Here is a 21,101-nt window from a genome sequence, read left to right as displayed (position 1 = left end):
GTGAATAAATAAACTGATCAAGTGCAAATAACAGATAATGGGCTATTAATGTTCAGAGTTTTGTACGTGCCAAGTTTAATAGCCTGATGGCTGTGGGGAAGTAGCTATTCCTGAATAGGTCTGAAGTATAGATCTGAAGAAGGGTTTCGGCCTATTTCCTTCGCTCCACAAATGCTGCTGCACCCGCTGAGTTTCTCCAGCTTTTTTGTGTACCTTTAACTATTCCTGAACCTGGACGTTGCCGTCTTCAGGCTCCTGTACCTTCTACCTGAAGGTAGCAGGGAGATGAGTGTGTGGCCAGGATGGTGTGGGTCCTTGATGATACTGCCAGCCTTTTTGAGGCAGTGACTGCGATAGATCCCCTTGATGGAAGGGAGGTCAGAGCCGATGATGGATTGGGCAGTGTATACTACTTTTTGGAGTCTTTTCCTCTCCAGGGCGCTCAATTTGCCGAACCAAGCCACGATGCAACCGGTCAGCCTGCTCTCTACTGTGCACCTGTATAAGTTAGAGAGAGTCCTCCTTGAATAACCGACTCTCCGTAATCTTCTCAGGAAGTAGAGGCGCTGATGTGCCACCCAGAGAGTTGTGAATCTGTACAACTCTGCCACAGAAGGCAGTGGAGGCCAATTCACTGGATGTATTCAAGAGATAGTTAGATAGAGCTCAAAGAGCTAAAGGTATCAAGGGATATGAGGGGAAAAAGCTGGAACGAGGTACTGATTTTGGATGTAGACAAAAGTGCTGGAGAAACTCAGCTGGTGCAGCAGCATCTATGGAGCGATGGAAATAGGCAAAGTTTCGGGCCGGAACTTTACCTATTTCCTTCGCTCCATAGATGCTGCTGCACCCGCTGAGTTTCTCCAGCACTTTTGTCTACCTTCGATTTTCCAGCATCTGAAGTTCCTTCTTAAATACTAATTTTGATCAGCCATGATCATATACGAATGGCGGTGCTGGCTCGAAGGGCCGAATGGCCTACTGGACATATTTTACTATGTTTCTGAGGGGGAAGGAGTGACGGAGAGAGTGTCAGGGTCAAGAGAGAGGTGGGGGAGGCAGGGTCAAGGGAAAGAAGTGGCATTGGGTGAGAACATCAAAGGTAGAGGCCGGGGAGTGTGTCACAGTTATAGTGGGTGGTGGGGGGGAGTGTTGGTGACAAGGGGAAGAGGTGGCTTGGGTGCGAGGGTGTCGTGGTGGTGTTAAGGGAGAGTGTCGGGGTCAAAGGTGGTGATGGGGAGAGCGTTGGGGTCAAGGGGAAGAGGGTGGTGGGTGGAAGGCAGGGTCAGCAGGAAGTGGCTTCGGGGGGGGAGGAGGCAGAGTCAAGAAGAGTTGGGGTGGGGGGGGAGGCATGGTCAAGGGTAAGAGATGGCTTGCTGGGTAGGGTAAAAAGGGGTAGGGTCAAAAGGAAGAGGTTTCCCATGGGGAGGATGGGTCTTGAGGACGATAGATGTACTTGGGTGGTAAGAGTCCGCCATAGGAGGAAGGGGTGCCAGAACATGGACAGAACCAGGATGGTGGCAGGTAGGAGATGCAAGGAACTGCGGATGCTGGAATCTTCAGTAAAACACAAAGTATTGGAAGAACTCAGCAGGTCAGGCAGCATCGGTGACGGGAATGGATAGACAACATTTTGTGTTTGCAGAAAGCTGGAAAAGAGGTGAGGACTTGGAAACTGATAGTTACCCTGTAGATACAGGGGCAGGGGTTGGTTTAAAGTTGGACATGGGCCTGGGATGAGGAAAGGATAGAGGCTGATTAAGTGAGTGAATCTGGAGTAAGTGCTCTGGGCAGATAGAAGTGGGTGGGTTGAAAACACCATGAGAAAGATGTTAAAACAATCCTGGGGAGGGGGGGCTTGATTAGCTCATGAACAAGTTGAGGGGACTTGGTGAGAGACAGGAACAGCTCAATAGGGGGAATATGGGACGCTAAATCTCTGAAGGGTTTGCTTTAATTTGGAGGAGTACAAGTGATGCATTTGCTACTCTGTGAGGGTGAATATAGAATTACTGGATGCCTGTCATTTGAATCCACTCGGATGGCAATTATATAGTCGGTGTCTGCAGTTTGCTTCAAGCTCCCTGCAGAACATATTCTATTAATATATGAAAATAAAACCACTCAGATCTTTAATGGCATGCACAATGCATTTATTTGGCATTGACTTGTTATATTGCATGTCTTTTCTTTGAAAGATAAGAATCTATGACTTGCATTTTGGGTATCAGTTTTCTCTGTCAGTGGTTAGCTTTTGCACATTATTGGGAGAGATTTATATTTGGTGGATGTGGCTTAGAATCATACAATGTAGAAGGAGTCGTTTTGATACTGTGCCTGTTGTGGTTGTTTTATCGTTTCCTGAGCATTTATCCAATTCCCTTTTGAATGCCTTGTCTGCATTGATCATCCTTTCAGGAGAGCATTTCTGATAACACAGCTCAAACTTAAAGTTGTCCTTCCCTCCCAACCCCCCTCCCCTCCTTATCTGACCCATCCCAACCACAATCCACTTATTTTGCCAGGATTCCTAAATGTGTGTCCTGTGGTTACTAGCTCCCTTGCCTGTGGAAACTGCTTCTCCCATCATTTCAACACCAAATCTCCTCATAATCACCTTTGCTCTCAGGTGGAACCACTTTTTGAGTCTGAAGTTTATTAAGATGGTCTGCTTTTAACAGGACATCCTTTAACTTGATGGAATTGCTGGTTCTTTTTGTGTACGTGCAAGAAAAGTGCATTAATTATTGCTTATGTCAGATGATTGCATCATTCAGCAGTGTTGCATGCAAAGGAATAATTCTGAGTTAGCAAGATTGGGACCACTCCGGGGAGCAGTTAGGTCAGGAAGCTTTGCACCAAGTGAGGTGAAGGGGCGGCATTGTGGTGCAACAGTAGAGTTGCTGCCTTACCGAGCCAGAGACCCGGGTTCGATCCTGACTACGGGTGCTGTCTGTTCGGAGTTTGTACATATTGCTCGTGACGTGAATGGGTTTTTTCCAGTTTCTTCCCACACTCCAAAGATGTACAGGTTTGTTGGGTAATTGGCTTAGTAAAATTGTACAAATTGTCCCTAGTGTGTGTGTGTAGGATAGTGGTAGTGTACGGGGTGATCGCGGGTTGGCATGGACACGCTGGGCAGAAGAGCCTGTTTCCCCACTGTCTCTCTAAACTAAAGTTGTTCTTTAACTGAACATTCCACAATGAATGAACTTTCATATATGAAATTATCCTGCCGCTGTTTAAAATCTTATGCTGGCAGAGTGTTCAATGCCGCTCATTGTTGCCTTTTGAGTCAGAAGATTGTGAGTACAAATCCCTCTTCTGGAGTACAACATTTAAGATGATGCTTTCGTATGATTCATAGGGTGTGTTGAATTTTGCAGTTTTATTTTGAATGATAGGGTAAATCAACACTGGAATAAACATTCCTTCTATAAATTCTTTGTATATTGTATATATAATCTCCATCCATAGAATATGGGTGTTGCTAGCATTTATTGACCATCTTTTTCAAATACTTTATTCATAAGAGTTGCAAATATATAATACACAACGTTCCTTTGTTGCATTTAGAGTAAAAGACATGTTTTATTTGCTTACAAGATTTACGTTATTAACATGAATTCAATTTTTCATTCACATGTCATACAGCATGGAAATAGGCCCTTTGGCCTAACTTGCCCATGCTGACCAAGATGCCCACTCTACACTAGTTCCACCTGCCCACATTTGGCTCGTAGCCCTCTAAACCAAATCCTATATTCCGTGAGCAATGAGCGAATCTTACACATTCTCCAGTTGCTCAGTGGGCAATGGTGGGAGAGCCTGAAATGGCGATCCCTTCCCCACAGAGCCTTTGTGGTATTTGCACCAAGCGTCAATGTGCTCCTTGGCACTTGGTGCCAATTGGCAACATTTGGTGGTGGACAGCTCTTTGGACTGAAAGACGAACAAATTTCAGGCAAGACCAAAATGCATTTTGCTTTGTTGCTAATCCTCCATCTTCAGTTGATTGTCTATGTCAACCCTGGGAATAGTCTGTGGAATAGTCTGTGGAGCACAGTGTGGTGTTACACTACCATATGGGGTGAATCTCAACAAGGAACACTGAGGACCTGTCCAGACCTTGGAGACAGACACTTCCTTCTCGCTATTGGTGAAGCAAGGTTCTTTTGCTTGTTTGAAAGTTCACACAATAAGGCATTCTGCCAAATGATTTTTTTAAAATTCCCTGGGGACTGGATCCATCATCTCCTTTTCCTGCTGTGCCTCAAGGATATTTCAGGCAGACCATAGCCAAAGGTGCTCTTGCACCTAACGTTGATATGAGGTTTAATCCAACTGGACGTAATGTTTCAAATCTATTCTGCATAACCCAGGAGATGGAGAATGTCAGCATACTATGATACCTGGTATTTACACACTCCTTGTGCAGAAACGAGGAACTGCAGATGCCGGTTTACAAAATAAAACAAAGTGCTGGAGTAGCTCAGCAGGTCGGGTAGCATCTCCGGAGAACATGGATAGGTGACGTTTCGGGTTGGGATCCTTCTTCAGACTGGCCAAAGTGTATTTACATTGCACAGCTTGATGTGGCTGCACTCAGTGATAGCCATCACAACTGGGGCCACAAATGGAACATCTTTCTTTGAAGATTTGTATATCGAGTCTCTGGGGGATGATCAATTTTGGAACTCCAGATGAAATGAAAGACCACTTTGGTGTGGGCCACATAAAACAGCATAGCATTCTATACCTTGCCAGCAGCACAGTGGGGCAATGGTAGAGTCGCTGCCTCACAGTGCCAGAGACCCGGGTTCGATCATAATTTCGGGTACTGTCTATACGGAGTCTGTACATTCTCCCTGTGACTGCGTGAGTTTCCTTCGGGTGCTCCAATTCCCTCCCACATTCCAAATACATGAATGTTTGTAGGTTGATTGGCTTTTGCAAATTGCCTCTAGTGTGCAGGATGCGAAACTGGGATAACATAGAACTAATGTACCGGTGATCGTTGGTCGGCATGAACTCGGTGGGCTGAAGAGCCTGTTTCCATGCTGTATCTCTAAACTAAACAAAACAAAATGTTGTTTCTGCATTTGAGCACTTTCACATTCCCAAGTTTTGCTTCCAGGTGGACACGGAGAACGTACAAACTCCACAGTGACAGCACTCTCGGTCAAGAACAAGCCCAGGTCCCTGTCATTATGAGGCAGCAGCTCTACCACTGTACTGCCCTACCTGCTCTACCGTGCTGCCCTTCTTGTTGGCTGGGCTGGGAATAACAGCAGATTCTCTCAGAAAAGCATCATTAATCTGATTTGTATTTACTTCACACTGGTACAGCCAGTAAAACAGTTGCCTCAGTTCCAGCGATTCAGATTCAGTCTCGACCTCTGGTGTTATCTGTGCAGATCTTGCCCATTCTTCCTGCTACTGTGTGTGTTTCCACTCCCATGCCAAAGATTTGTAGGTTTATTGGCCACTTGTAGTTTGGTGAGTGGTGCATCTAGAAACCGAGGGGTTGGTACTAAGAATGAAGGGAGAATAAAATTGGTGTAGGACTACTTTCAGCTGGACTAAGAGTCTGTTACCATGCTGTTGGCCACCAGTACATATAGTGTTTTCTTGCCAGATTATTAACTTAACTTCAGTTGCTTGTCCTGGACTTTAACAAGCAGGTAGTTCTGCTATAAAGTGGTTGGTGTGTTCGACGAAACCCAGTGTAGCAGAAAATAAATATAAAACAATGGTGTCCATGAGGAGAAGGGGATTAATGCTAAAGTTTCAGACCCTCAATAACTTATTCTTTTCCCTGCAGGACTTTCAAAAATATGGCCCTTTTTGGTCGCTATTTGTATCTATTCCTGCAAGATAAAAAATTTCAATACAGTACGGTTGAACCAGTGATTACAGAAGCGATGCATGTCAATTTTAAAGGCCTCCTGCGGTGACACTGACAGTGTTATTAAGAGAGTGATGTCTTATTACTTTGGAAGGCTACTTACATGAGATTTCCCCCCCCCCCCCCCCAGGCAACTTATTTTCCGCTTGCAGATTTCCAAAGAAACTTTTAAGTGCCTCTCTAGTTCTCGATCGAAATAGTTTTATAATCAATTAGGCTGTCATATTACAAATAATATTCTCAAATTCATTGTTCTATCCAATTCAAGTTGTGGAAATGCATATTATAGCAGAACTAACCTTCTTATTGCGGGAAATTCAAATACAGGCTCCCTGCCCTGGCTTACCTGCTATAGACACCACTATTCTAAGATTGCACTCGAGTCAAATGGTTTTGCTGCTTGACTTTATTACACCATGTATAAAATTAATGATGTACTTTCTCTGTATTTGCCTTGTCCTCTTAGCATTCTGCCTCGTTTCATCCAGCAGGTCTTCGGCTCTTAGAGGAATGGGATTGTGTTTCATGGCACTTACTGTGCATTATGTGATGTCCATCTAATGCAACAGGATCTCAATTTCTAAATGGATAACCTGTCCACTCAATATTTTGGCAAAAGAAGTATTGGATTTCTCCGATTGTTGAAAGCATATCGGTTTAGTTTCCAACATAACTACGTAACACTGGGAACCTCTATGTATGAGGGTTAGCGTGCTGTTTACATGCCAGGGATATCGTTCACTTGCCCTATAGGTTCGCACTACTCTCCAGGGTTGTCATATGCAATTCAGGCTGGTGTGTAAATACTGATGGGGTGCTGAATTGCTGGAGATGCTATTTTTAGTTTGGATGCTATGAACCCAAGCCTCCTTGAGTGGAACATAAAAGATTCAGATCAGATTCAACTTTAATTGTCATTGTCAGTGTACAGTACAGAGACAACGAAATGCAGTAAACATGATATTAACCAAATGTCTGAGTGCCTTGAATAAATTATCTGTCAATCAGAGCCATGATCACCTGTGCACTTTCTCAACATGTTCAGTGTTGCTGGATTCATCCTTGATGTGTAAACCAGGGGCTCTTGCCAATAATAAAGATATTGGTAGACTCAAAATGCTGGAGTTACTCAGCATCTCTGGAGAGAAGGAATAGGTGACATTTCGGGTCTGAGTTACTCCAGCACTGTGTGTCTATCTTCGGTGTAAACCAGCATCTGCAGTTCCCTCCTACACAGTAAAGTTGTTGGAGCAGCTGGTATCCGCAGATGGTTATTGGTCCTTGATGCTTCAAGCCTGGTACAGTGGCAATAAGTTGCAGTAACATGCATGTATATTGTGCCATTTTGATGTCATGCACAGCGGCGCAGCAGTAGAGCTGCTGCCTCGTAGCGTGAGAGATCTGGGGTTGATCTTGATTGTGGGTGCTGTCTGTGCAGAGTTTGTACGTTCTCCCTTGTGTCTGCGTGGGTTTTCTCCGGGTGCTCCGGTGTCCTCCCACATTCCAACGACATGCAGGCTTCTGTAATTTGTCCCTAGTGTGTAGAACGTAGAACTAGTGTACGGGTGAATGATAGTCAGCATGGACTCGATGGGCTGAAGGGCCTGTTTCTATGCTGTTTCTCTAAGCTAAACCTGGTAAGGCACTTTAAATGAGTACAGCCAGCCAGAATTTAATACTAGGGTACAAAAGATAATGGGACAGAAGATAATGTGTATTTATATCTTTTTAAAAAAAATGCAAACTTTCAATATTGTACTGAGGCAGGAAGTAGTTTACATAATGAAGATAATCAGAACTGAAGGCCATGACAATTAATAATACCAATGGCAGAGTAGTGAAAGGTGAACTGGGGTAGCTCAGATAAGTCAGAGTAATGAACATGGCTGTTCCATTAGGTTTTGAGACCAAACCAGGTCAGAGATGAGCTGGGGGAATGGGACTTGGAAGTTAGGACACAGGTTGCAGAGTTTAAAAAAAAAAAAAAAAATTGGAACTGAATCTGGGTGCCCAAGATAGTGAATAATTGATTTAACATGGACTTCAAGCTTTAGATTAATTTATGAAAGTCATACATTTAATTCAAAAAGATAATAGAATTGCACTTCAAATTGTTGTTCACAATTGACCGAGGAAATTATGTGAAAGGTATTTTAAACCATTTAATCTGAGAGCCATACTTTACCACTGTAATAACAGGAATGCTGTAGGTGTTGTACGGAGTAGTTTTTTTAATCTCTACCAGCAGTTTTGAATTTGCTCTGTTTGTGCTTCCCCTAAATTAACACTGCATTGCAATTTGAACTATTTAAAAAACAATATTTTACATGGAGGGGAAGAGACATTTTGTGTAATTACTTCTCCCCCCCCCACCCCCATTCTCCAATCCCCACCATAACACAGTTTGTTTAAATGTTGTTTCTCTTCCTCTACTTACTTAAAACCTCAGATCCAATCCGCAGCATAGAGCTGATGCCTCATTGCGCCAGAGACCCAGGTTCAATCCTGACCTCAGTTGCTATTTGTGTGGAGTTTACACGTTCTCCGTGTGACTCTTTTCTCCGGGTGCTCTGGTTTCCTCCCCTTTCCCTAAGATGTGCACGTTTGGAGGTTAATTGTAAATAGCCCCAAGTGTCTAGGGAGTGGATGAGAAAGGGGATAACATAGATAGGTGATCAATGATTGGTGCGGACTTGATGGGCCAAAAGGTATGTTTCCCTGCTGTATCTTTAAATCAATCAATCACTGAAAATGTCATGTTCAGAGAATCACATTCTAAGTATGCAGCATTGCAAGCAAGGAAAACTATTTATAAAGATATGATTGGTGCTTTCAGCATGATAGTGTGTAGATAATATTAATAATAATAATAACCTTTATTACAGACTCGAGGTCCAGACAAGGGGCAACATTACATAAAAAACAATGCATTGCGTATTAAAAAAATATATCATAAAGTGCATATAAAATCTTAGTATATCACTTATAAAAGCATCATAAATTATATATTTTTTTAAAACACAATACATGAGTTAAAAATCCAGATTAAAAGAACGATCAATGTCCTACAGCGAGACAACGATACCAGTGGATAGACACAAAAAGATGGAGAAAAGGAATGGGTGACGTTTCGGGTCGAGACCCATCTTCAGACGAGGTGTGAATTACTGGGTGTGAATTATTAGATGGGATAATTGACATGGTTGAAGCTCTTCCCACAGATTACGTACTCTGCTCAGTTTCGCGCATGATTTTTCTTTCTATTCAGATTTGGTCCCATTCTCAGTACATTGATTCGACCTCATGGTAAAATGCATTTTAACACATCCATATCTAGTGAAAATCTATAGTTCTCAGTATTTTCAAACTACCTACATATATCATTCTCCATTCTGACATGCTTTGAGCTCTATACTCATTCAATTCTGATCCCTACGGGGATTGGATTCAAGCCCATCCATAATTGGTGGCTGTGTGTTTGTTTCCTTGGATCCCAACCTCTGGAATTCCCTTTTGATAGCATAGATAGAGATTCTCTTTTTTAAATGTTTGATGAAATTTAATGTGTTTATTTTATCAATCTTAAATCACTTCACATTTATTTGCTAACACTCCTCTAAACTGGCCTTGGTATTTTGTTTGATTAAAGCTACTGAATAAATAGGTTTTTGCTTGCATTGCTGCCGATAACGTCAGGACGAATGCAATATTGTGCAAGAGTCTAGCACTAGAAGTTGTTGGCCTGCAGGAAGTTGTCCCCTCTAATACTTAAAGCGCTTTCTCATGGGGCGACTTGACGCAAGATGTAACCAGAGTGAAGTGGTCGTGGTCTAGCACGATATCACACGATATAACGGGGGGTAGATAAAGAGTTCCCACGGTATTTGGCATTTCTGTTATTTGTGCGAGTGACTTGTCCGTCTCCCGAGCTTTCCCGTTAAATCTTGAATGAACATTGTGAACTACACGTGGCACAAATGATGTCACTTTTTTTTTCACACACTAAATATCCTCCCTTGGTTGAATTGGCTCATTTGGAGACATGCCTATACTAAGTAGTTTCGAGTACAGGATGGTGGGTTTTTTCATTGACGCGCTGTATGCAGCAGCCCACTATGTGCATCGAGGACGCTTGCATGAAGGCAGAAGGGGGAGATTAATTAAAAAGAGAATTAAGAGGAAGTCTCACTGGGTGTGAAAGAGCAAAGAGGCCATCTCTGCGCTTACTACAATTCACAATTGGGGAGTGTGCCGTGGCAGGACAGCTATATTGATGCGTAGCCGACCACAGGAACACTACTGCATGTTAGCAGAAATGCATAGCAAGTAAGCTGACTTTCTAGTGTTGTCCTCTGAAAAGTTCTTCCTATAAGATGTTCGTCCGCAAAACCTGCCATTTAGCACATTGCATTGTCCCTTTTAATGCCTGAGTTTAGGCTTGTTGCGGAGGTTAATGAATATAATGTGTTTAAAATAATCTAGCGTGCCTCATTTGTTGATTTTCGTGTTTGCGAGGCCCTTTTATAGACAAATGTTTGGTGTGATGCACCTTCTCTCAATATGTGCAAGAAGTCGTCTTTTTATATTGTCAAATAGGAATAGACTTTGTCTCACATTTACCGTGCTGATTGGCTTATTTTATTTTCTACCGAGAGGTGAAACTTTCAAACGTTTAAATAGCTCAACAATTGATGGACCTGAACACTCAAAAATGAAACTTAATGAAAATGTGATTATATCACCTCCCTTCAACTATTTTGTGTTTCAGCATGAGCGGGATTATAACATTAGAGACATTCATCTTGTAGTGATGTGTTAATGAAGAATTGCAGACATCAAGCTGATAGTAAAAAATATATTTATTTAACTGAGGTAAACAAGCACTGACAATCAAACTGCTGACGTAAAAGCTTTATCACACTTCAGGCTATCATAAAATGTGGAGCCACCAACAGAAACAAAGTAATGCCCAAGAGGAAAAGACACACATATTAACATACAGACATTTATAAAGGATATTGAGAACACCTTTTTTACTCGCCTTCTGTCCCCTCTGTCCAGCTTCCGGGTTTACCGTTCGCAGGAGTTCCCACGGTAACCGCAAGAGTTATTACGGATATCGCACTGGCCACTACGTTCATATAATGTTGCAATGCTCAACCACAAGTGTACAAGTCACTCTTGGAGAAATTCAAGCTTGCTTGAATTTTCTCCCGAGTCACCAAGTTACACGATTACCTGCCGTTAGCGCCACGGTGGTCCACGAATGCCGTACTGTGATCGCACGAGGTTCCCACGATGTTAAACTCTGGTTAACTCTTGCGTCAAGTCGCCCCGTGAGAAAGGCCTATTACTGTTTATTAGCACTGATTCCTCCTGAGTTGTGGCACAAAAAAACAAGCAATAGAATTTGTCAGTGTTTGAAATGTTGAGTTAAAATAGGCTGGCTCAGTCCAGCAGAGGGAGTATCCTTCAGATCTTCTAGCTTGTATGATTCGGTATCTAATAAGGCAATTTATTCAATAAGCAAACCCAAAAAATGTGTGATTGGGTTATTGTGCAATTGAATTGTTGCTATGTGATCCACTGGAGTAAAGGTTGAATTGTTTATCACATCTGACAGTGGTGATTCGAACATTGTAGTTTACCAGTCAATAACTCGAGTTCTGCAATGGCTCCAGTGGTCTCGGCTAGTTTCTGTTCCTCGAGCTAAAGGATTGATTGACTTGTATTAATCTCCACTTTTAATTGCATAAATGATGCTTTCAGCAGAATGTAAATGTATTCTTGAGTTGGGAGGGACCTGGATAATTGTTGTATGAAAGTCCACCATAGAGATGTGCAGTAAATAGGGAAGTCATTCAGTTCATTGTATTTGTGTTGGCACTTGAAGCAGTAATCACTTTATTGCTTTTTCTAAGAACCCTGCTGTTTTCAATTATGTATCCAATTTGCGTTTGAGTGTCACTGTTAAGCTAGCAGTACCTGTACATGTTAATGTTTCCTTCTGCCATTGTCAGTGCAGAGTTGAATTGAACCTTTGTTAAGTTTCACATTTTACAATACAATACAATATAATTCAATTTTATTGTCATTTGGACCCCTTGAGGTCCAAACAAAATGTCGTTTCTGCAGCCATACATTACAAAAAAATAGACCCAAGACACAACATAATTTACATAAACATCCATCACATTGTTGTGATGGAAGGCCAAAAAAACTTATCTCTCCACTGCACTCTCCCCCCCGATGTCAGAGTCAAAGTCAAAGCCCCCGGCGGGCGATGGCGAATTGTCCCGCGGCCATTAAAGCCACGCCGGGTGATGCAAGGCCGCGCACCGGGTCTTGGTGTTAGAGACCCCGGCGCGCGCTCGCAAAGTCCCGCGGCCATTCCAAGCCGCGCGGGGTGATGATGTAAGGCCCCGCTCCAGGAGCTCTTCAACCCCGCAACTCGGGCGGGAGAAGTCGCCGTTGCGGGAGCCCTGAAAAGCGGTCACCCAGCAGGGACCCGCGGGCTCCTGGTGCTGCCGTCCGCCAGACCCGCAGTTGCAGCCTCCGATCTCCGGAGGTCGGGCCGCAGTAGCGACCACCACAGCTCCACCCGCTCCGGACTCGGCCAGCTCCGCGACGGTGAGGTGAGTACTCGGCACCAGAGCCCCCGGTCTTCCTGTTGGAGGCCGCTCCTCGTTGCAGCCCCAACGACAACGGAGACCCGACAAAGAAAAGGTCGGGTCTCCCTTGCAGGGAGAGATTTAAAAGTTACCCCCTCCCCCCCACACCACCCCCACCCCCCCACACAATTACCCCAACAAAAAATAACAAAAACTACATAAAAACATAGACATAAAATAATAAAAACGCAGACGGACTGCAGAGGCCGCTGCTGACGAGAGTCGCGCCGCCATCCCCTTGCCTGTTTTCTATGCTTGTAAAGGCACTGATCATTCCAGTGTGGGTCTTTTACTGTACTGTTGACCATTACTGGTGAACTTTGGTACTAAATCTCATTAGATTAAATAAGGTAGCACATTGGTGCAGCAGTAGAGTTGCTGCCGTACAGCGCCAGAGTCCCGGGTTTGATCCTGACTACGGGTGTTGGCTGTACGGAGTTTGTCCGTTCTCCCCGTGACTGCATGGGCTTTATCCGGGTGCACTGGTTTCCCCCTGCATTCCAAACACGTACCAGTTTGTAGATGGAGTCTGAAGAAGGGTCTCGATCTGGAACGTCACCCATTCCTGCCCTCCAGAGATGCTGCCTGTCCCGCTAGGTTATTCCAGCCTTTTGTGTCTATCGGTTTAAACCAGCATCTGCTGTTCCTTCTTACATAGGTTTGTAGTTTAATTGGCTTTGGTAAATTGTCCCTAGTGTGTGTAGGATATTGCTAGTGTACGGTTGGCATGGACTCGGTGGACTGAAGGGTCTGTTTCCGCACTGTATCTCTAAGCTTAAACTAAACTAAATGGCCCTGGAGGCAAATGTACTACAAATGGCTCTGATTCTATGCTTCCTACATTTCATGGAAGGTGGTGATTGGACCTGGAGAATTGAAGTTGTGTATATTCTGAAGATGGTAACCCTGGTTGAAATTGATGGAGGCACAAGAGACTCCAGTTGGTAGTTTGCTGGAGGATCTCAATGAGTCCAGCAGCATCTGTGGAGGTTGCTCGGGGTCATCTGGACTGCCATGGGGTCCAACACAAGGGTCCCGACCCGAAATGTTCACTTCCATTTCCCTCTGCAGGTGCTCCTCAACCCAATGAGTTCCTCCAGCAGATTGTTGACACTGATTGAAATGAATTAACTTGTCTACAAGGTTGACTGCCTACCAGACTGGTCTGTGGTTCAGGGGGTGACTGGATAGAGTTGAATATTTTGGAAAAGTTATGGAATCTATTTGCATTCACGTTGGCTGATGTGTTCACTGTCTATATGAAGCCAGCTGGTCTGGAGAAGGGTCCCGATCCAAAACGTCACCTATCCACGTTCTCCAGAGATGCTGCCTGAGCTTCTGGCTTGCACCATCACTTTTTTTGGTAGTTCCTTGTATCTGCAGTTCTGAATTTGCAATTCCTTGTTTCTATCTGAATTAATTGGATTTGAAGACTACAAAATCTTTAATGCAAACGAATATACTGGAAATCTGAAATACAATCTGCAAATGATGTAGGGGCTCAACAGATCGGGGATCGGATAGAGCGAGAGCAAAGCGGCAGACTGGCAGTTCATTAAATCAGTAGAAGATGTTTAAGCAAAAGTGGAATTGAGAAAAAGGGAGCAAGAAAAGATGTGATGTATGATAAATTGCTTTGGTAGAGTGGAAGGGGATCATGGAAAATTTGAGTACATGACCATCAGTAGACCCTGGGCAACAGGATGGCTGCACACCGCAGCAACTCCAGTGTATCTTCGAGGATGTATTTGATTTTTGTGAATCAATTAGAATGGCATGGATTAGGAATCAAACAATATGTAATCTGTTCAGCAGACTGTTAAAATGCCATCTGTGTAGTACAAAACATTAACCACATGTAAGTAATTTTGGCTGTAATTCCAATCTAATTAGCAAATACGACATAGACACTCATCAGAGTGTAACCTCAGTGTTGTTGTTTGTGTTGCCAATGATGTGTTAATTCAATAATCCTACTTTGAGGGTGTATGGATAAGGCACGTACAAATGTTTGTTATTATTTGTCAGTGATCACAGCATGGTAGATTTGACTTCCTGTGCACTTGTGCTAAATGCATTGCCAGGATTGTGAGTGCACATGAGAAATTTTCACAAAAATAAATGCCACACCTGTCTGTCAGCAGTTACTATTGGACCATGTTAATTTGTGTTTTATTGGATCACTCTGTTAAATTAAACCAGCGGGGATTAATCTCGGGAACAGTGGCTCTAGTAAGAAAACTGGGATGAACAGTTGTTCAGCACTAGTGCACTGTAAACAAGGGGTTCTTGAAAATTAATCATGTGTATTTTCCCTGTTTTTCCTCCCTTGCGGAAAATGCTGAGTTGTGCAAGTCACAATCTGCTCTATTGCCCTGCACTGATTATCGATATTTGTATTGGGGCCAGATTGACTTGTCTCATTTTAACCATGGCGGGCATTCCGTGGCATTTGCATTTCAAAAGATGGCATTGGGGTATGAATCAGAAGTGAGAATATTGGTGTTATAATAATTGTAAACTTTGCTGTTCTCTTTATTAAAAGAGATCCAGTGTAGACAACCCAGATCTTTGCTAGGCCTCCTGATGTGTATAACATCCATTTAACGATGGCGATGTGGACATAGAGTATATAACTAGCATGTTTGCAGATGAGGCAACGATTGCTGCTGCTGTGTAGTAATCTTTATCCATAGTTCTGAAGTAATGATGTTTTGCTATAATTTATAAATCTCCACGACACCTCACCTCCATTACCCTGCCCATTTCCCTTTACTAACTCTCCTGCCTTGCACCCCATAGGGTTAATTCCCTTTTCTCCTTTCCTCATTTTCATTGCATCCAACACTTGTCTTGTCTCTTAACTTTCCTAGTGTAGTCATTGACCTGAACTATTGGTTCTCTCTCTCTCTCTCTCTCTCTCTCTCTCTCTCTCTCTGGTTAGCACGCGATCATAGCCTTTCACTGGACCTCGGTACACGTGACAATTAACGAAATAAACTCTACATGCGTTGCTTCGCCTTATAATTGTTTTCAGTGTTTTTTACATTATTTTTGGCAAGTGTGTTTATTGGTGACTTGTATAGCCACTCCTTCATGTTTTCTGCAAATTATTTGGTCCTAAGAGCTTGTGGTCTGTTTCCTCAGGTACCTGTTGGAGCAGCACGCTGATCCCAATGCCAAGGCACAATGTGGAGCCACTGCACTACACTTTGCGGCTGAAGCTGGCCACCTAGAGATCGTGAGGGAGCTGGTGAAGTGGCGGGCAACCATGGTGGTGAATGGGCACGGCATGACTCCCCTGAAGGTGGCGGCAGAGAGCTGCAAGGCTGACGTGGTGGAGCTGCTGCTGTCGCATGTGGACTGCGACCTTGAGAGTCGCATCGAGGCCCTGGAGTTGCTGGGTGCCTCCTTCGCCAACGACCGGGAGAACTACGACATCGAGAAGACCTACCACTACCTGTACCTGGCCATGCTGGAGCGGCACCGTGACTCTGACCATCCGCTGGACAAGGACACCCTCCCTTCCATCGAGGCCTACAGTGGGCGCACAGAGAGCAGGACGCCGCAGGAGCTGGAGTCTATCCGGCAGGACAGGGACGCCCTTCATATGGAAGGGCTGATTGTCCGCGAGCGGATCCTGGGCTCCGACAACATTGACGTTTCGCACCCCATCATCTACAGGGGGGCCGTGTACGCGGACAGCATGGAGTTCGAGCAGTGCATCAAGTTGTGGCTCCACGCCTTGCACTTGAGGCAGAAGGGCAACCGCAACACCCACAAAGACCTCCTCCGCTTTGCTCAGGTCTTCTCACAGATGATTCACCTCAACGAGCCCGTGAAAGCCAGGGACATCGAGAATGTCCTGAAGTGCAGCGTGCTGGAAATAGAAAGGGGCATGTCGCGAATCAAAAGCTCGTCGGACATCGACGTCCACGCTGCCATGGACAATTGCGAATCGAACATTTTTACCTTTCTGTACCTGGTCTGCATCTCCACCAAAACCCAGTGCAATGATGAGGAGCGGGCACGCATCAACAAACAGATCTACAAGCTGGTTCACCTCAATCCCCGGACCCGGGAGGGTTCCAGCCTGTTGCATCTGGCGGTGAACTCTGGCACACCGGTGGATGACTTCCACACCAGCGACGTGTGCAGCTTTCCCAGCGCTCAGGTCACCAAGCTGCTGCTGGACTGCGGCGCTGACATGAATGCGGTGGACAAGGACGGCAATGGGCCGCTGCACATTATCGTGCAGTACAACCGCCCCATCAGTGACTTCCTCACCCTGCATGCCATCATCATCAGCTTGGTGGAGGCCGGCGCCCATGCTGACATGACCAACAAACAGAAGAAGACTCCGCTGGACAAGAGCACAACTGGTGTGTCCGAAATCCTCCTCAAGACTCAGATGAAGATGAGCCTGAAGTGCCTGGCTGCCCGAGCAGTGAGAGTTAACAACATCAGTTACAAAAGTCAGATCCCTCAGTCCTTAGAAGAATTTGTAGAATTGCATTGACTCTTGAGATATTCAGATGATTCTTTACCAGACTGGTACTAGGTATGTCCATAACGCATTGGTTTATGGAATTGGCCTGCTCATTGTATGCTTTGTCTTATCCTGTCTTCATTCCAAACCCATTCCACAGCAATTCAGATTGTCATTGGTGCTTTGTCAAATCGGCCAGTGTGATGCAAAGTGGGTACAAAAGTAAACTTTCATAAAGATGTACCAATGTAAGGTGAAGATCAAACCTTCTGTCTTCCAATAACAATAGAATATGAGAGGTGGGAGCAGGCCATATTTGTTAGCCCACTCCATAATTTAGTAAGATTATGGTTTGTCCGTTCTTTGACCACTGTTTCTCTGCCTGATATCTTTATTCCCATTTAGTCCAAACATGTATCGCAACCTTGAATTCATTTGGTAATTAATCGTAAATTATTTTTAAAAAGAATTAAAGAAAATACGTCAGAGCTGCAGGTAACACATTTTCTATGTAAAGACTGGATCTGTTTGTAAATGACCATTAGTCTGCCCTTTTGGCACAGCTGGTTTCAACTGTGAAGAGCAGGAAGATATTATTTTATCTCACACTTGTCCATGCTGGGTTGCAGTTAAGATTGAAGGTTTCATTGCTCCTGTGTTACAGCAGTTGGGAATGTTAAGAACAGCAGAGAGTACAGTTTGTTCAGTATGTTTGGAGAATGTTATTAGATGTTTAAGAAGCAACTGCAGATGCTCGAAAATCGAAGGTACACAAAAATGCTGGAGAAACTCAGCGGGTGCAGCAGCATCTATGGAGCGAAGGAGATGGGCAACGTTTCTGGCCGAAACGTTGCCTATCTCCTTCGCTCTATAGATGCTGCTGCACCCGCTGAGTTCCTCCAGCATTTTTGTGTACCTTGGAGAATGTTATTATTGTCCATTGACAAGGCCAGAGAGTTTGAGGTGCTGTTTTTGGTGAGCAATCTTGCTGCACTGCAATTGCTGCAGGCGCTTGATCTGGCTGCACATCTGACTCTTTAGTAATACATCCCTCGGTCACATCTTGTTGTTACTGTGCAAGGTGTATATTTTGCTGCTCAATAGAACCAAGACCTTGGAACGTTATCAGAAAACCAAGCCCTTTATTTGGCAAAGAGTGGCTCTAATCCAGGCACTGAGGGGAAGGCTCCAGTCACTTGCCAATCTTACTTTACTAGACTCTTGGAGTTAAAGGGTTGGGTAGGGTTGAGGTAATCCAGGTGTGGTTTTTCTTAAAGAAATGGGAAGCTGTGCCAAACGTAACTCTTCAAATGACTGTTCACCTATGCGAGCTGTCAAGTTAATATTGCACAGTTTTATGCCCCTGTCCCACTTAGGAAACCTGAACGGAAACCTCTGGTGAGGTTGCGCCCAACCCAAGGTTTCCGTGTGGTTCCCGGAGGTTTTGGTCAGTCTGCCTACCTGCAACCTCCGGCAATCGCCTGCAACCTCCGGGAACCGCACGGAAACCTTGGGTGAGGCGCAAAGTCTCCAGAGGTTATCGTTCAGGTTTCCTAAGTGGGACAGGGACATTTAGGTATGGGTTCTTTCAAGGATATCTGGTAAAGCAACTAATGTTTGGTGTATCTGCCACGCAGTTAGTGTGCGGGTTTGTCTGTTGGATATGGGCATGAGTTTACTGAGGTGTATCAGCGCTCCTACTGCTTTAAGGTTACGTGTGAATTGGATTATGTTAGAATGTAATGCCTTGCATAGCCAAATCTCCTCTGTTTCTCAGGCTAATCTTGTACATGAAGGTGGATGAGACTTGGGTGAAGAGGTTCTGCACGGTACTTTGGAATGGTATACAGAATAGAGTAAAAAAAAAATAGAATTTTGGAGAGGATCAACTAAAGAATCTAATACTGACTTGAATTCAGCCATGAGGGGATTTACTGTCTTCTTTCATCCCTTGGAAATTAAAAATTAATTTAAATGAAAATGTTGCTACATTTAACATTGATCTTTTCATGTGATTGTAGCCGATTGCACCACCTAGTTTTGTTAGAGCTTAAGATTTTATTCCTAATAAAGTGTGTCTCTTCAGCAACGTGCTCCACCATGTTCTTGTGCCATTTGAAATGTTGTTTGAATGTTCTCCTGATCATCTTTACAGTTGGTTCCATCATGTATCAGCGTTCTCTTCATGTGATGCATTGACAATAATTCAGGAAAATGAACTGAACCCCGAGTGGAAAACCTAGTGCACAGATGTCCCTTCTGTGTCCCAAAGTGTTTTTTTCCCAGAGCCCACAAAAATAATGGGTTTAATCTTCAAACTGAATTTTTTTTCTGATGACAAAAATTGTACAATTCCATTTGTGCTTATTCCTTCCTTTTGAAATGTATTTATTTTTGTGACTGACAGTCAGCTACAACGAGTCTATTTTGCAATGCTATAATTTCTAATTGGGATACAGTTCTTTTTCCCGAACATTTACCAGAACGGTAGTGTGATTCCTGTTGTCCTTTGACTTTGGAAGGTATGCAGCTTAATAAAAGTTTAAAATTCAAGTGTAATGAAACTCTTGAGATGGAGGACTGCACTGTTGCAAACACAGTATGAACTGTGCTGATAATCTTTAACCCAAGGTCTTTTGTTCTTCTTGTCGACCATCGTTGGAGCTCCAGTCTATCTTTTCTCATATAGGCAAATCTATCTTTTTGTATTTGAGCCAATGAAATCAAATAAATCATGAGTACTTAATTTTACAGTTAAGCAAATGTTTTGAGTCTATATTATCTTGAATGTATTAGATTATTCAACTTGATTGACAAATAATAACACTGGAATAAATGGGGGAAGGAGCAGGCTACTTGGCCCCTCAAGCCTGTCCTTCTATTTAATACGACCGTGACTAATCTGCCCCAAACCCCATCTCTTTTGTATCAGCTCTCCATCGCCCTCAATTCTCTGATCTTTCAAAAAGGTATCTACTTTAAATAGTACTATTGGTGAATAACTAACTTTTAAAGTGAAAATGCTGCAATTTGTAAACTTTTATTTCAGAAATTTTAACTGCGTCACCAGCTTAAATTACCCAAGTTAAAGATAGTGGGTCACTCAGACAGGATCTGTAAAAGATCCTAGTTTTAATTCCAGCTCGCTAAAATGAGTGACCTTCTTATCCAAGAGCTTGCAGATTTCAACGTGGTAAACTTGAGGTCAGGGGAGCATGGTGTTGTGCTGGGCTGCAATGGCCTCCCTGCTTGAATAGCTCAAACTGCATGGTGTGGAGCTGGTGAAGAATGACCATTTGGGAAAGTTGGTGGAGATTCTCATTCTCGGAAGGGTTGAATGATATCCATCTTTTGGGTACTCATTAATCTCCAGGTTCGCAAAATGTTATGGTTAGAATGTGTAGAATATCTCTGTATTGATTCTAAATTCCTGTTTTTCACAGATGTGAAAGGCCCACAGCTCACAGAGGAACGTAGGGCCGAGGGAGGTTGTGAAAGTCTTTCACCCGGGCGTACCAACAATTGGAGCACTTCAGCATTCAGTGACATGTGTCTGATGGTTGTTGGCTTGAGGTTTAAAATGGTTCCACATTGCACACGTTCGGGTGTCCAGGTGTAGATTTCTGGTCATGCCTGCTGGCTTTAAATCTTTTGTGTAGGATGGGTTGGTGCACAGGTGTTGGAAACCAAAGAAAATCCCATCTCCACAAACGCCAATGGAATAAAACCGCATTTTGCCTCAGTTGTTGCTTTCATCAATTCTGCTGTCCCATGCGAACAGACTTTGGACAGTTCTGATCATCAGGATGTAGGTTCTCAGTTTGAGGAGGAAGAACTAAGATTGCTCTGAAGTGCAGTAAAGTGAATATCGTGTTGCCTTGCTTTACTGCTAATTGATTTTGAGAACCTATATCAATTAAATTAATCTTGGCAGTTTTTTGATAGTAACATGTTCAAAAGCAGCTTGGTTGGTGAATAAGTGTTGGTAGAATTTGGGCAATAAAAACAGAACGACCATGTTAGAATTGTGAGG

At 43.7% G+C, this 21,101-nt stretch overlaps 1 protein-coding gene across 2 annotated transcripts in view; it reads left to right on the top strand.

Annotated features, from left to right (window-relative positions):
* fem1b (fem-1 homolog B) overlaps positions 1–21,101 on the top strand; it is a 22,275-nt gene extending 1,174 nt beyond the window's left edge. Inside the window, exons 2-3 of one of the 2 annotated variants that reach the window (XR_004416828.1) lie at positions 15,727–17,789; positions 18,017–18,518. Coding sequence is in view for 1 of the 2 variants with exons in the window: in XM_033050290.1 (XP_032906181.1) it covers positions 15,727–17,098 (1,372 nt within the window). In the remaining variant the exon portion in view is untranslated. Of the gene's footprint in view, positions 1–15,726; positions 17,790–18,016; positions 18,519–20,511 lie in introns of those variants that run through there. The other variant, XM_033050290.1, reaches the window with a different exon arrangement.

This window comes from Amblyraja radiata, chromosome 34, assembly GCF_010909765.2.
Source record: "Amblyraja radiata isolate CabotCenter1 chromosome 34, sAmbRad1.1.pri, whole genome shotgun sequence".
NCBI lineage: Eukaryota > Metazoa > Chordata > Chondrichthyes > Rajiformes > Rajidae > Amblyraja > Amblyraja radiata.
Note: the sequence above shows the minus strand (reverse complement) of the source record. Positions and strands in the feature narration are given on the sequence as shown.